The 14,842-nt window shown below is 41.4% G+C and overlaps 1 protein-coding gene and 1 long non-coding RNA gene across 3 annotated transcripts in view; one reads left to right on the top strand and one right to left on the bottom strand.

The window, feature by feature from the left end:
* The window catches only part of LOC128843143 (uncharacterized), a 145,182-nt gene that overhangs the window by 40,280 nt on the left and 90,060 nt on the right, over positions 1-14,842 (top strand). The gene's annotated exons all lie outside the window — the stretch shown is intronic.
* Positions 1-14,842, bottom strand: part of MME (membrane metalloendopeptidase) — a 68,540-nt gene that overhangs the window by 33,915 nt on the left and 19,783 nt on the right. Inside the window, exons 9-13 of the mRNA XM_054039717.1 lie at positions 11,436-11,570; positions 8,674-8,775; positions 4,017-4,153; positions 3,822-3,915; positions 853-981 (exon numbers count right to left, since the gene is read on the bottom strand). Of these exons, the coding sequence (XP_053895692.1) occupies positions 853-981; positions 3,822-3,915; positions 4,017-4,153; positions 8,674-8,775; positions 11,436-11,570 (597 nt within the window). The remainder of the gene's footprint in view (positions 1-852; positions 982-3,821; positions 3,916-4,016; positions 4,154-8,673; positions 8,776-11,435; positions 11,571-14,842) is intronic.

Below are 14,842 nucleotides of genomic sequence, written 5' to 3'. Positions count from 1 at the left end.
GTGTATTTTCACATCATTAGCCATAATAAAATACTGTTTTAAATAACTAAATTCACCCTCCTTTCACTGAGAAAATATACCTTACATATTTCATTCACCAATTTATTTTAATTAAGTTGATTTAAAAGAGTTTGTTTTCAGAAAAGGTAATCAAATTCAGTGCCGCACTCTGTAATCTTCTCTGCTTTATGATATTGCCAGCTGTAGTTTGCAATGGCTTCTCCTAATCTTCTCTGACATCCACTCTTAGCATCATTTGCTAATTGCTTGTTTTACTGTCCTGGAAAAGGTACATAATCCCATCACCACAGACTGCTGACATAGGTGCTTCCCAACATATTGCTGAGTAGCATTTTCTTCCCTGTTCTTAACCCAACCTTAACATCTGAATGTGGGAAATAACATTTTATGCTTTTGCAATTAGTGTTCCCTCTGTACTGGTTGAGGGAACTAAATCTATTTGCTTAGAAACATTAGCAGAGTAGTTCTGCATGATGATATACTGTGTAATGTTTGTCAGATTCTCTTGAACTGATAAGCTTGCTTTTCCTGTTTCTGTTTCTAGCCCTTGGTAGCCATTAGTATAGGAATGAAACAAAGCTACTGTACTTTCAAGGAACAAATTCTGACACTGGATGAATGAGTGGTGCAGCTCCCATTTATGTCAGTTGGAGCAGCTGCAAGCATCCAAAGACAGCATTTGCCCTGGGCATCTGCAGTGGAATGAAATGAATGACATCAGCAATAATTGGGTTTCTACAACTCTAATATGAAGCCAATTTCTATTAAATCATCATCTAGTAAACTTAACCACTTGGATGGTGCACAAGTTAAGTGAATTGAAAATGTTACCACATGTTTACTGTCTCCAGCAAATGCTTCCTCTACATACAGCCGTCCCACTGCATTCTCCATATTGCCGTTGACATAGTTTGCACAGCGCCGCCAAACAGCTGTTTCTGATGTTGTGCCATAAAGTGCCTATTAAACATAAACATTAGATAAAGGAATGACATTTAGGTCAACATAAACAGAAGGAGAATGGTGGCTGATTGCCAGACTATGAGTTTTGGAGGAGTCTAATCTACCCTCACTGACTGCATTTAATTCTCATTAGTGTTAGTGGGGATGAGGGGTACTCTCTAAATTGAACACCCATCTGAGGAAACATACGGGGGTCACTGGCAACATTCCCAATACCCCCAGCAGCCATGGAAAGGGGGGAGGAGGGTAGAAAAACACCCCTAATAGACACGAAGGGGAGAGATAAGGAAGGTTTTGCTGCACATCACTGCCTCAGGTGCCTGGATTTGAACTGCAACCCCTTGCTCCACTAAGGACCACTGTGAGCAGATGGCAGATCACACCCAGAGGAGGACGGTGGAGCTTTCCACCACAGCCCTGCCAGCAGCTCCATAAGAGTGCCACTGGTGGTATCTGAGCAGGGGATCCCTCTAGTCAATGCCCCAGATACACAGGCTACACCACCTTTCCAGCGAGAGCCACACAGTTTTGGGACAGCCCTGACTGCTTGAAGGGAGGCTATTGGTATCTTGTACTATCAATGTACATGTTGCAAAGATTTTGTCATGATATTTCATTAATAAATGATGATGCAGAGATGTTGATGTGATGGTGTGACGTCATAACAAAACGATTACAGTGTTAGGGAGTCACTCTGTGATTATCTGGTGGCTCCCTGGAGCCCCCTTCAGCGAGAAAACAGTTATCCTTCTCTTCAAGATTGTTGATCGGGGACTTCATGTATTAAGAGCTCCATAATTCCTGCACCTTGCACTGAATTAATGATTGTGAAAAGGAAAACTGCTGATACTTCCTTTCACCCCAACAAATACATAAAGAATTAGGAGGAGACGAAAGGTCTTCTGAAAATGTTATCAGTGGCACACAGTATAGAACTGTCTACAACAGGCTTCCCTGAAGACCTTGCATTGTTGCAGCTTTTCCATGACTCTTACGTGAGTCAACACTGCCACTGACTAGAATAGAAAATTCCCCTATTTCTAATTTTGCTTCCTTTTTCACACACACAGACACACACAGAGACCCTGCATCAGGGGAAATATGCATGTAATACAATACTGGCACAGTATGCTGGGGCTGATTCACTTTTAACCACAAAAAGCAGCAGACATAGCAAAAATAAATGCAAAAAAATTACACTGTCATGTTATGGTAGAGATTTTATACCCAAAAATCAGGGGGCTAGCGTTACTAGGTCAGCGAAGCTGTGCTCAGCACAAGTCCAATGGGAGACCATGAAAGTGACCTTAGTGCTGCTCAATCTTACACCAGCAGCCCACAAACCAAAGGGGGGAGGGAGGTTGTTGCTGCAGCTGTTGCTCGGGTGTTCCCGTATACCTGGCCACACGCCACATGGGCTAGAATAGCCAGCAGAGATTACAGTCCTCTTTGTTGCTCAGGGATTCTCCTTCACCTGCGGAATCCTCAGGAAGCTGCTTTTAAGTCTGTTTGGCCTCACCAGTGTGGCACCATGAACTGGTGAATCTGGCCCTGGAAATCCAAAATTATGCTTCCTACAACAATGGAAACTCATCCGCTCTGCATGTGATTATCAATGGTGCTAAACTACAATACATTAATATAGATTATGCTACTCTGAAACATGTATGTAATGTGGCCATTATGGTTCCATTAGAAACCATACCACTAACTTTCATTACTGTATTGTGCATAAACTCTCAATTACAGTGTTGCATTAATATAACTTTTAACATTTAATTTCTGTTTTTAAATAATAATAATAGAAAAAGGAAGGTGCCAGTGCCTTTCTTTAAAGGAAATAACTATATCCACAGTTGTACAGTCACTTCAATTCCAAGTGCTATGCATCACCATGCATGCCATTTTCACTGCCTTTCCAAGTCTCTCAATAACAGATCTGCTGGTGGGGCAGCAACTGTGATGGTGCAACCTGACAGTTTGGCCTCAGGGAACAGAATGGAACTCCAGTGAGCTAGGGTCATAGTCCTGCCTTTGTAACAGATGGAGGCTTATTTGAATATGCAGTCTAGCAATCTGCCAGGCTTCTTCTGCTGAGATTCTAAAAAGTGGTGGCAACAGGTTTGATGGCCTTTTTGCTAGGGCCCTGCCATCTTCACCTGAGAATTTCAAGCATTCTGTGCTCTAGCTCCAGAACATGTGAAATTTTAAATCAATAACTGACCAAATGGTCTAACCTTCAGAGAAACATGCTAGGGGTGAATCAGGGGAAAGGATCTTAACGTGGTTATGTTAGTGAGGTAGATTAACTACAGTGATGGGATGATCCCGTCACTGTAATGAGTGTTTACAATGATGTGCTACAGCATTTTAAGTGTAGACACGGTCAGTACTTGGCATTTTACAGGATTGTGCCATTAATGACAGCAATATTGGGCCCATAATGTTTGGCTATGGGTCATGATATTGTAAGGTACTGAAAAGCTTGCAGCAAGTCAAAAGGAGTTGAGGAACCATAGTTATTTGCATTAAAATATTACTGTACTGCCATAAAACTGATCATGCATTCACTTGATTGACTCAAATTCAGAATAACACAGAGACAGATCTTAGAACAATATGTTTCCAACCCGCTTTCCAAGTATCAAGAATACATCATACAAATTATAAACACACTCCAGCAGGAGCATCAGCAAACATCTACAGCTTTGTGTGTTTCAAAGTTCAAAATGTGTTTCAAAATGTATATGGTGTAGCTGGTTCTCGGAAAACATTTATCTTTGGTGGGTGTTAAAAAGTCATATTTAAAATTTTAAAAGAGAGAGGAATTTCTGCACCTTACGAAAAGCATTCCTTGTGTCCTTGTAGTTACGGCTTAGACTGTTTACAAGATCCATTACGTATCGCCAAATCATGTAATTTTGAATGTCTCTGTGTAATAAAACAACAATAATAAGCTGGTGATGTTTCTAGGCTTTTGGAACTTATTGGCAATAAAATGCAAATTTTAAAAACATACCTGACATACCTACCTGGAAGTATATTTATTAAGAATAGGCTTTAGTTTGGTTAGATATTCTGGAGCATAAACAACCACATCTTCTGCATTCTCGACATTAATTTCCACAGTTGACATTATATTATTTATGAATTCTGACCAGTTGAATTGCTGGAAAAAACATGCATTTTAAGGATAAGTATTAAATAAGAAATAAAATAATGTGATTGTTACCCATTTCTTTTTGGGATTCAATTATGTTTGAGTGAAACAAATGTTTCAGCTAAACTTTAGTTTTCCTAATATTGACACTACCGTAACTGGAGCTATCCTGGTAAAACTTGATTTTGGAGGATCTGAAATGATATTATCCCAGGCTGACAATTAGCGTGCAGGATATGGAATTTGTTTTTTTTTTAAAGTACAGTGATTTAAATGGTTATGGTAATGTAAAATAAATCTGGAAAAATGGAAATGATACTTTAGGCAGTTTCAGGGGCTCTTTTCTTTTTTCTTTTCTTTTCTAATTTCTAGTCAAAAGTTTTTAAATTAATAATTCACTGAGAACCTTATTTTCATTTACTCTAAGGCCTCTCTTTACTGCTCTGGGAGTGTAATAGGGCCTTGGTATATATGATAATCTGGTCCTGAGACTTTCATATGCACTAAGGGCCTGATACACAGCACAGTGAAATCAATAAGATGTATTCCAATGTGCTTTGGAACATACCCTAAATCCTTTTACTCTTGCTCCCCAGCCTGTCATATTTTCACTAAGATGAGATACTTGAACAGGATCTGTTTGAAAGCAATACTGTTTGCAGTGTAAAGAGGCAGTTAAATCTCAGACCAAGGTCAGTGCTTGTCTTTGGAGACCACATTATAATATTAGTAAATTAAACAATGCCTTTGTATTTACACTGAGAGTGTACAATGAGATCAATGCAGGCTACAATAAAAAAAAGCCATTGTGAATGGCAGGTACACACCTACATAAAAGCAAACTGTTTGGACACATCTCTTGGTGAGCACTCTAGAACATAGGCATCCCACATTCTGGCTTGTGCAAAATGTATCCTTTCAGAATTCCATGTCATTCACACGTGAACAAGGTACACAGTCTGAAACAGACCATGTCTATGGCTTATGTGGGTGAGTTACACTCTAACATTAAAGTGCCTTTTTTCCTCCTCTTCTGGCCTCCAACCCCAAATTCCTTTGTGCTGCTGTTCATTATTACACGGTCTTCAGAGCTTGGGCCAACAGCTATCAAAGCAATTTTCTATTAAGCAAATTCTTATTGAGTAATGCCCATGCAATCTGCATAGTGTGTTATTTTAAAATGTGAACATGTTAAATTTGAAACTGTGAAGGTATAAGGGATATCATTCCTCAGGGGTCAGAAGCCTGCAGATGGCTGGCTGATTAGCCTCACCAGTTGCACCTGGGGAAAAAGATCTGGCACTGAATTGGTTCATCCTCATAAAAAAAGGTAGCAGGAAATGGAGGGAGGAGTTGGTAGTACCTTCCAGAAAACTGATGGGCTAGTAGCTGTTTGCAGTAGACTACTGCTGGACCAATTGTGTTACTAAGGCTGTGAGGTAAGAGGCATGAAATTCTGGGATGATGAACTTACTGGTGTGAAGAGCAGACTTGGGGAAGGAACTACTCAGCCTGCACAGACATTGAGGGAAGAGTCTGTGAGGTTTTGTTTTCTTGTGTTAAGAAGGCTTGAAATAAAAAAACAACTAACTGTGGAAAACTGCTTCCCTGGATTCTATGAGAGATCATCAGACAGAATTACCCTAGGGAATGAGCTGGCTCAGCCAGAGCAAAACCCGGCCTGGTAGGAGGAAGGTGCTGTAAGATAGGCCCCCAATCCTGTATGCTCTGTAATTGTGAACAACCCTTGAATAAGAAATATCATTGCTTGCCATTATGTTTTCTGTTCAATAGCTCTTTGCTCAAGGAACTAGATGGATGAAAGTAGGGTGACCAGATGTCCTGTTTTTAAAGGGACAGTCCTGTTTTTTGGGACGTTTTCTTATATAGGCGCCTATTACCCACCACCCCTTGTCCTGTTTTTTCACAGTTGCTGTCTGGTAACCCTAGATGAAAGGATTGGTAAGAGGTTATAGAATCTTTCACTGAACACTGAATTTGTCCCGCATACAGGCAGTAGTTATTAAAAATTGTTGACAGCTGGAGACCATTTTGTGTATTATGAGGAATGAGTTACTAGTCTCACTCTATTATGTAGTGGGACAGTATTTGTACTACAAACCCCATCAGCAACATGGCATCTTTGTTCATAGTTTCAACAAAGAACAAGGTCTGAGTAAAAATGGAGAATATACTTCTACAACCTATACATGCTCCCTCTAGGTCAGTACTGAAGCATATTGGCAGAGTAATGGCCTTTTCCACAGACAATTATATTGACAGCACTGGAAAATGTGATACTTTTCACATGCATTACATTCCTATTGGCCTTATCCTGTGTGGCTCTGAAGACTACATGGAAGATGCTTAACTCCTTCAACTACCAGAAACCTCAATGGAAGTTGCAAGATGCAAAAGCAAAAAAACCCATTGCAGGATGAAAAAAACAAAACCCTCTCCATTCATCACTTTACCAAGTGAGCTTCCAGTGTGAACAGATGATATGACAGTTTCCATTAGGAAAACTGTGAATATACACTGCTTTGTGTAGAAGTTCACATGATCTGTTAAAATATCCATATTGGCCCGTAACTCCCTGTTCCATTGTACTGGTATTCAAGATGAAAAGAGGGCTGCAGAGCCTCTGTGGGCCAATGTGAAGACTGAGGGGGTGGAAATTAGAGAAGAAGATGGTTAGGGGGCTGGAGCACATGACTTACGAGGAGAGGCTGAGGGAACTGGGATTGTTTAGTCTGCAGAAGAGAAGAGTGAGGGGGGATTTGATAGCTGCTTTCAACTACCTGAAAGGGGGTTCCAAAGAGGATGGATCGAGACTGTTCTCAGTGGTACCAGATGACAGAATAAGGCGTAATGGTCTCAAGTTGGAGTGGGGGAGGATTAGGTTGGATATTAGGAAAAACTTTTTCACTAGGAGGGTGGTGAAGCACTGGAATGGGTTACATAGGGAGATGGTGGAATCTCCTTCTTTAGAGGTTTTTAAGGTCATGCTTGACAAAGCCCTGGCTGGGATGATTTAGTTGGGAATTGGTCCTACTTTGAGCAGGGGGTTGGACTAGATGACCTCCTGAGGTTCCTTCCAACCCTGATATTCTATGATTCTATGGTTGTCATTGGAGACAATAATTGAGCTACTCAGTATTTTCCCCCTGTTCAGTTAAATCTGCTCTTTAAATAGTTGAGGAAAGTTACTGTATCTAGGACAAATACCTTTGTCCTTTGACACCTGAGGAAGTTTGTCACTCAAAACAGTCTGCCTCTTATTTTGAAAAGTGGTTTGGTTTTGATTTGTACCTTTTGAGGCATTCTTGGACAGACTTTCAGGAGAGAGGTGGCTGTTTATTTTTAATTCATGGGGAAATTAACAGTGTAGTAATATTTTATGAGCAAACTAAATAAATTCCTGATACCATGGTTTATGTATAGTAACTGTTTAACTGAGATCTGTGGGTGTATGTGACTTGTATGAAATCAGAAGTGCGATAAGATGAGCGAAATTAAATTATTATTTAGGTTGGGAAATTTAAGGTCAGTCTTTGAGATTAAGAAGGATACTATGTAACAGGCAGTGGTAGGAGGTGTATTTCAAAATACATTACTTGGGCTGAAACATTTAATAATTAATAATACACTCCTGCCTATTGTTCCAAGTTCTCTTCCAGTGACCATTAGCTAAGACTGTATTTCCAGACGTTGCAAGTTTCACCCTCCTGCCCCGCCAAGTGTAAATCAAACCCACAGAATTCATTTGTAATGAGAATTTTCTCTCATCTTCTCTAACCTTTCCATGGGGTGGGTGGGGGATGGCAGGGGCAAGGGCAGCCATAATCTGACTCAAAATAATGTGTTTAGCTGTCAAATGTAGAGACATGTGGATAACTTTATTTTTCATGCTGCTGGCTGTTCTGAAAAATAAAAAAAACAACTTGCTTTGGGCCAAACAAAACATTTTGTTTAAGCTGTAATGGAACAATTCATCTTGATTTCTGGATTTTTTTTTTTACACTTTTTGTTTTGAAATGTCCTTCAATTTTATTTTAAAAATGTAATTTTGAATCATAAAAATGAAAGGTTTCATTTAGAAAATGGTGAAACAAAACCTTATGTATTGGGGGTTTATTTTTTTCAATTGAAACCATTTGGTGAATTTGACATATGCACAAAGCATTTTGGTTTACCAAGTCTGCATTTTTTGGTTGTTCCCCCCCCCCCTTTCTTCCCCCCACAAAAAAATTTGTGTTGAAAAATTTTGACCATCTCTAGTTAATGCTCTTCCAGCAATCCTGAGTATTGGCTTTAAAAGAGCACCTCCTTATTTTTAATTTAGTGGCATCAAATCAGCCAGTAATACCCTATCATCTTCAAGCACTTCATGTACATACCGTAGTTCAACTTTAAAATAGCTCCGTTCTAGATATAAAAGCTTTATTTCAAAAAGAATTCTAATATTACATAGTTTCTTTTATCAGGCACTAATAGGACTTGAAAATATTGGGATATTAATCACTCACCTTATGATTGATCTCCAAAGAGAAGTTATTTTGGAGTTCTGTTAATGTCATTTTATTGTACAGCAGAACTGGATCGCTTCTGTCTTCAGGTTTAGTTGTAGCCTACACATGTTAATTACAGAAGAAGACTATATAAGTTGAAGCAATTTATAGCAATACCAGGAAAAGGAAGTGAAAATGATGAAAGAACTGAAGGTCTTAAGGCTTGATACATGTCTACTGTATATGGGCAGCTCAATGCCTTGCAGGTACATGTTGTAGGCTTGAGTCAAAAGAGAGGACAAAATTACACTGACAAAATCTCTGTTAATACTATAGGTCTCTGCTTTTTGGATTAGAGAGCCAATATCACTGACTTTCCAAAAAGCTCTCTTGCTTTGCTACGATACTTTCAACCCATAGGATATACTCCTACTCTTTTTTCATGCACCATGGATATCCCCAGTTAAGTTGCTTAAACAGCCATCTGGCACATGTTCTCTTGTCCTCAAAGATCCACCCTTCATTCCTGGGTTTCCATCTGTCCTTTCCAATGTACAGCATCCCCCCTGAGCCGGATCTGCCAGAAGGGTAGGAGAGAAGCAAGCACTTGCATGATGCAGCACTGAGCAGGGAAATACTGCTCCTTGGGCCTTTTGCCCTGCCATACCGCTGCTTCCCCTCTGTCTCCTCCCATTGCAGCTTGTCTGACTAGAGAGGGGGAGGAAGTATCATCTGGCAGCATATCGTCCTTGTGTCCCTTCTTACCTTGGCTCCCAAGATGGTGAGTTGAGAACGCAAAATAATAAGGATCCAAGTGATTTCTCAAAGTAAGGTGGTCTATCCAAGGCAGAATCCCCTGCCTCCATTGGCACAGCCAATTCTGTTGGTGTAGGGGTAGCAAACTTTGGCCACTTCATTCATTTTTAATTTAGAAATTCTCTCCCTAGCTCCAGTCCTTTTTAAGACTTCCTTTATATTTATTTTTTCATTCCCTCTTCCCTGCTCCATTATTCCTCACTCGGCTTCATCATATATTTTTCTCTCCACTCCTTTTCCTACAGGCTTCTCTAAGCAGAATGCAGATTCCACATCCATTACAGCTCAAACTGGAGCTGAACTTTCAAATTTAGGTCAAATGGGTTCAAAATTAGGCAACAGCAGCTTGCCCATCACTAAGCATGGCATTTGCCAATAGCGAGTGCCATAGAGAAGTGTCAGATGTGATTTCCTTTCTAACTTGCCTTTTTAATCCTTCAAATCTTTATCCAATAAACTCCTTTTGGTTGAAAGTTTTTTCCATCTTTGGTCTCAGTCAAAGGTGACATTCTCAAGAGTCTGAGGAAAATCAAAATCTGGTTTTGATATATGGAAATGGGGAAATTACACTTCCTCCTTGACACACATGCCATTAGTCTGTTGGTGTGACTCAAATGGCTGAAGCTAGAAAATGAAAACTTGGATTGTTTTATAGTCCTCCTCACCGAGGAAGTAAAAACAACTCAAAGGTAAAGAAAATCAGTCCAGAATCTTCCCAAGTTCTGAATGTTTTGAGGCCATATTTTTGCACGTGAGTACTAGAATTTTCCATTTGGTTTGTCCCCTGACACTTTTAAATTATGGCTGCCTGTGTTAGGGATACTATTGTTGAAGAAAACTCTTGGCTAAGAGTTTGGGACAGCTGACTAGTGGGAGACTGAAAAGGTTGTGTGGGCCAAATATTATTCTATGTTGTATTCCAGGAACTAAAGTCGGTGCCCACTGCTCTAACTAGCCCCCCAAAAATCAAAGAGAAGGATAGGAAGGAAGGAGACCCCTAAAATGTCCCTCATAAAGTGCCCTTTCTTAAGCAGATGGTATGTGAACCAAGTCTCTCCTGTCATTTTCCCACTCCCCACTGGAGCTACGGAGGGCTGAAAGTAAACAATGTGCAGAAGGTCTGAATATTACTGCTTGGGAGGAGACAGCTAATGACAATATTTTCCCTTCCTCTTGTAATAGGCACCTTCAGGTCCATGTGCCCTTTAATCTCCCATCTTGTGTACCAGGCCTGACCTTCTTCAGGATTGCTTGGCCTGGTGCACATCCCATTTACAGTCCACTGTGTCTTATGGACACCATACTGCCATATAAGCTAGTCTTAGGATTTGGAAGCTAAAGTGTTGTATAGAGTTGCTGTGTTTAAATGGAGAACCTCTGTGTACACGAACTGCTTCAAGTGGTCTGCAGTAGGCTGGTGCAGTACATGTGGCATTCTCCTCCTAATTTCCAGCTGCTTTATCAAATTAAAAGACAGCCAAAAATACACAACATTTTGCTAATATTACTTTCCAGACAAGCAATTGCTGTAGTCGCCACTAGGGTGTTATGGAATCCTAAATAGTAGGGGAAGTGGTCAGCAGGGTTGTGAATGCGAGGGAAGGTGACCCATGAGACAATCTTTCAGGGTCTCACTTTGGAAAAGTCTGAGGCTTCTGCTCTACTCTATACAGTTGGTATATCAGTTTAAGATTGTAAAATGTTTTGGGATCCTTTGAAGATGAAGGCCATTATATAAATGTAACATGGGCTGCATTGTGTCTTGAATACAGGGTCCAGTTACATGGAGACCATGCCTATTGATTTATCTCCGGGCAGAATATGGCTCCATATCCTCTTAGTGTTCACATAAAAGTAACTTCATAACTGTTTATAATGTTCTTTCCTAAATGTTCCTACTGCTTATCTCTTTTAACCTAAAATAAAGTCAGTTATGTAAAACCCACAAAGAAAAGTTTCCTTACATTGGCAATCTCTATCTCCAGATCCATAACTCTTCCCATTTCTTTAGAAATCTGGCTTTCATTGATGGTGAGATTTTTTTCTTGGAGAATTAGCTTAGCCACAGAAATCATGAAAGACACATAGGCTGAACACGCCTGCAAAAAAGAAACAAACAATTTCAAGACAAACCTCTTCAAAGTACTGTGTATCATGCATATCTTAGACTAACTTTGATTTTTGTGAATTATTGTTCCTGGCACTTCTTAGCTACATTTCTAAAGAACAAAACATAGTACTACATTCTGAAATGCTGCGTTATAACGTGGAAATTTAAATTTAAACATTTTGTCATGGCAAATTGCTATATGGTTGCAGCACTAATCAAGGCTAAACATTGCAATCTGTTCTGCCATGCACTCATAATTTAAAATTAAGATGTTTACTAGTCTATACTTAAATCCCACCCCTCGTTTTTGTCTGGGAATTACCCTAAATTTCCTAATAATCTTACTTAAATTATAATTTAAGGCGAACAGGGGCTGCTAACAGGGAGTTTCGCAAGGGAGTTTGGAAGGGGAGCAGGAAGGGGGCGAGGGTCCCTTGCCGGTTCCATCTGTTTTCCCTTGATTCCCCTTAATACCTATAAAGCAACTACATTCATAACTTTTCGCTTAAACAACCCTTTCAGCTGACAGGGGGCTGCAGACGGGAGTTTGACAGAGGGAGCCTTACGATGGTTAGGAAGACCCGCAACACCTGTGCCAGCACTGCTACTGTCTCCTCCACCTGTGCCTGTAGCCAGACAGAGTGCCTAAGCATGGATGCCTCTACCCAGATCCTGGTGTGGTTTTGCAAAGACTGTAACTTGCAATTTCCACTTACTGATATCCAGGCTGGGGGGACCATCCAATGTGAGAGGTGCCTGCTGGTGGAATCTCTCAGGCAGCAGGTGGGAGAGCTACAGGAGGAGGTGGCTAGGTTGAGGAGCATCCGTATCCATGAGCAATTCCTCGACAGTGTCCATGTGGAGACAGCTGAGGTAGCTGTCCCAGTACGCAGGACTGCTGATACACCACTGGTGGAGGAGGAGATGGCTCAGGGTGGACACTGGCAGCTGGTTACTTCTGGCAGCAGGCAGTGCTCCACCCTTGCTCCGAACCCTCCTGCCGTGGTTATAGGTAACCGTTATGCTGTTCTTGACACAGGAAAGAAGGAATCACTCCCTACAGTAAAGGAGGAGAAGCCTCGTACCCCTAAGGCTGGAAAGTCTGCTGCCACCACTGCGAATAGGAAACGTAGGGTAGTGGTGGTCGGAGACTCTCTGCTGAGGGGGACGGAGGCGCCCATCTGTCGCCCTGACATCTCATCTCGGGAGGTATGCTGCCTGCCGGGGGCCCGTATCCGAGACGTTACGGAGGCATTGTCGAGGATTATCCAGCCCTCTGACTACTACCCCATGCTACTCATCCATGTGGGCACAAATGATACTGCGCGGTGTGACATTGAGCGGATCAAGAGTGACTACAGGGCTCTGGGAGTATGGGTGAAGGAGTTTGGAGCGCAGGTGGTATTCTCTTCAATTCTTCCTGTCAAAGGCAGGGGCCCAGGCAGAGACAGATGCATCATGGAGGTGAATGCCTGGCTGCGAAGATGGTGTCGCCAGGAGGGCTTTGGCTTCCTAGACCACGGGATGCTATTCGAGGAAGGACTGCTAGGCAGAGATGGCGTTCACCTTTCGAGGAGAGGAAAGACCCTATTCGGACACAGACTGGCTAACCTAGTGAGGAGGGCTTTAAACTAGGTTCGACGGGGACAGGTGAGCAAAGCCTACAGGTAAGTGGGGAACATGGAGACCGGGGAGATGGGTCGGAAACGAGAGGGAGTGTGGGCTATATTGGCAGAGAGAAAGGAGAGTCAGGACAAAACTGGGAGGAAAGATCAAACCAGTATTTTAGATGCCTATATACAAATGCGAGAAGTATGGGGAATAAGCAGGAAGAACTGGAAGTGCTAATAAATAAATACAACTATGACATTGTTGGCATCACTGAAACTTGGTGGGATAATACACATGATTGGAATGTTGGTGTGGATGGGTACAGCTTTCTCAGGAAGGATAGACAGGGGAAAAAGGGAGGAGGTGTTGCCTTATATATTAAAAATGTACACACTTGGACTCAGGTAGAGATGGACATAGGAGACGGAAGTGTTGAGAGTCTCTGGGTTAGGCTTAAAGGGGCAAAAAACAAGGGAGATGTCATGCTAGGAGTCTACTACAGGCCACCTAACCAGGTGGAAGAGGTGGATGAGGCTTTTTTCAAGCAACTAACAAAATCATCCAAAGCCCAAGATTTGGTGGTGATGGGGGACTTCAACTATCCGGATATATGTTGGGAAAATAACACAACCGGGCACAGACTATCCAACAAATTCTTGGACTGCATTGGAGACAACTTTTTATTTCAGAAGGTTGAAAAAGCTACTAGGGGGGAAGCTGTTCTAGACTTGATTTTAACAAATAGGGAGGAACTCGTTGAGAATGTGAAAGTAGAAGGCAGCCTGGGTGAAAGTGATCATGAAATCATAGAGTTTGCAATTCTAAGGAAGGGTAGAAGGGAGAACAGCAAAATAGAGACAATGGATTTCAGGAAGGCAGATTTTGGGAAGCTCAGAGAGCTGATGGGTAAGGTCCCATGGGAATCAAGACTGAGGGGAAAAACAACTGAGGAGAGTTGGCAGTTTTTCAAAGGGACGCTATTAAGGGCCCAAAAGCAAGCTATTCCGCTGGTTAGGAAAGATAGAAAATGTGGCAAAAGACCACCTTGGCTTAACCACGAGATCTTGCACGATCTAAAAAATAAAAAGGAGTCATATAAAAAATGGAAACTAGGACAGATTACAAAGGATGAATATAGGCAAACAACACAGGAATGCAGGGGCAAGATTAGAAAGGCAAAGGCACAAAATGAGCTCAAACTAGCTACGGGAATAAAAGGAAACAAGAAGACTTTTTATCAATACATTAGAAGCAAGAGGAAGACCAAAGACAGGGTAGGCCCACTGCTTAGTGAAGAGGGAGAAACAGTAACAGGAAACTTGGAAATGGCAGAGATGCTTAATGACTTCTTTGTTTTGGTCTTCACCGAGAAGTCTGAAGGAATGCCTAACATAGTGAATGCTAATGGGAAGGGGGTAGGTTTAGCGGATAAAATAAAAAAAGAACAAGTTAAAAATCACTTAGAAAAGTTAGATGCCTGCAAGTCACCCGGGCCTGATGAAATGCATCCTAGAATACTCAAGGAGCTAATAGAGGAGGTATCTGAGCCTCTAGCTATTATCTTTGGAAAGTCATGGGAGACAGGAGAGTTTCCAGAAGACTGGAAAAGGGCAAATATAGTGCCCATCTATAAAAAGGGAAATAAAAACA

Source organism: Malaclemys terrapin, chromosome 9 (genome assembly GCF_027887155.1).
Source record: "Malaclemys terrapin pileata isolate rMalTer1 chromosome 9, rMalTer1.hap1, whole genome shotgun sequence".
Taxonomy (NCBI): domain Eukaryota; kingdom Metazoa; phylum Chordata; order Testudines; family Emydidae; genus Malaclemys; species Malaclemys terrapin.
Note: the sequence above shows the minus strand (reverse complement) of the source record. Positions and strands in the feature narration are given on the sequence as shown.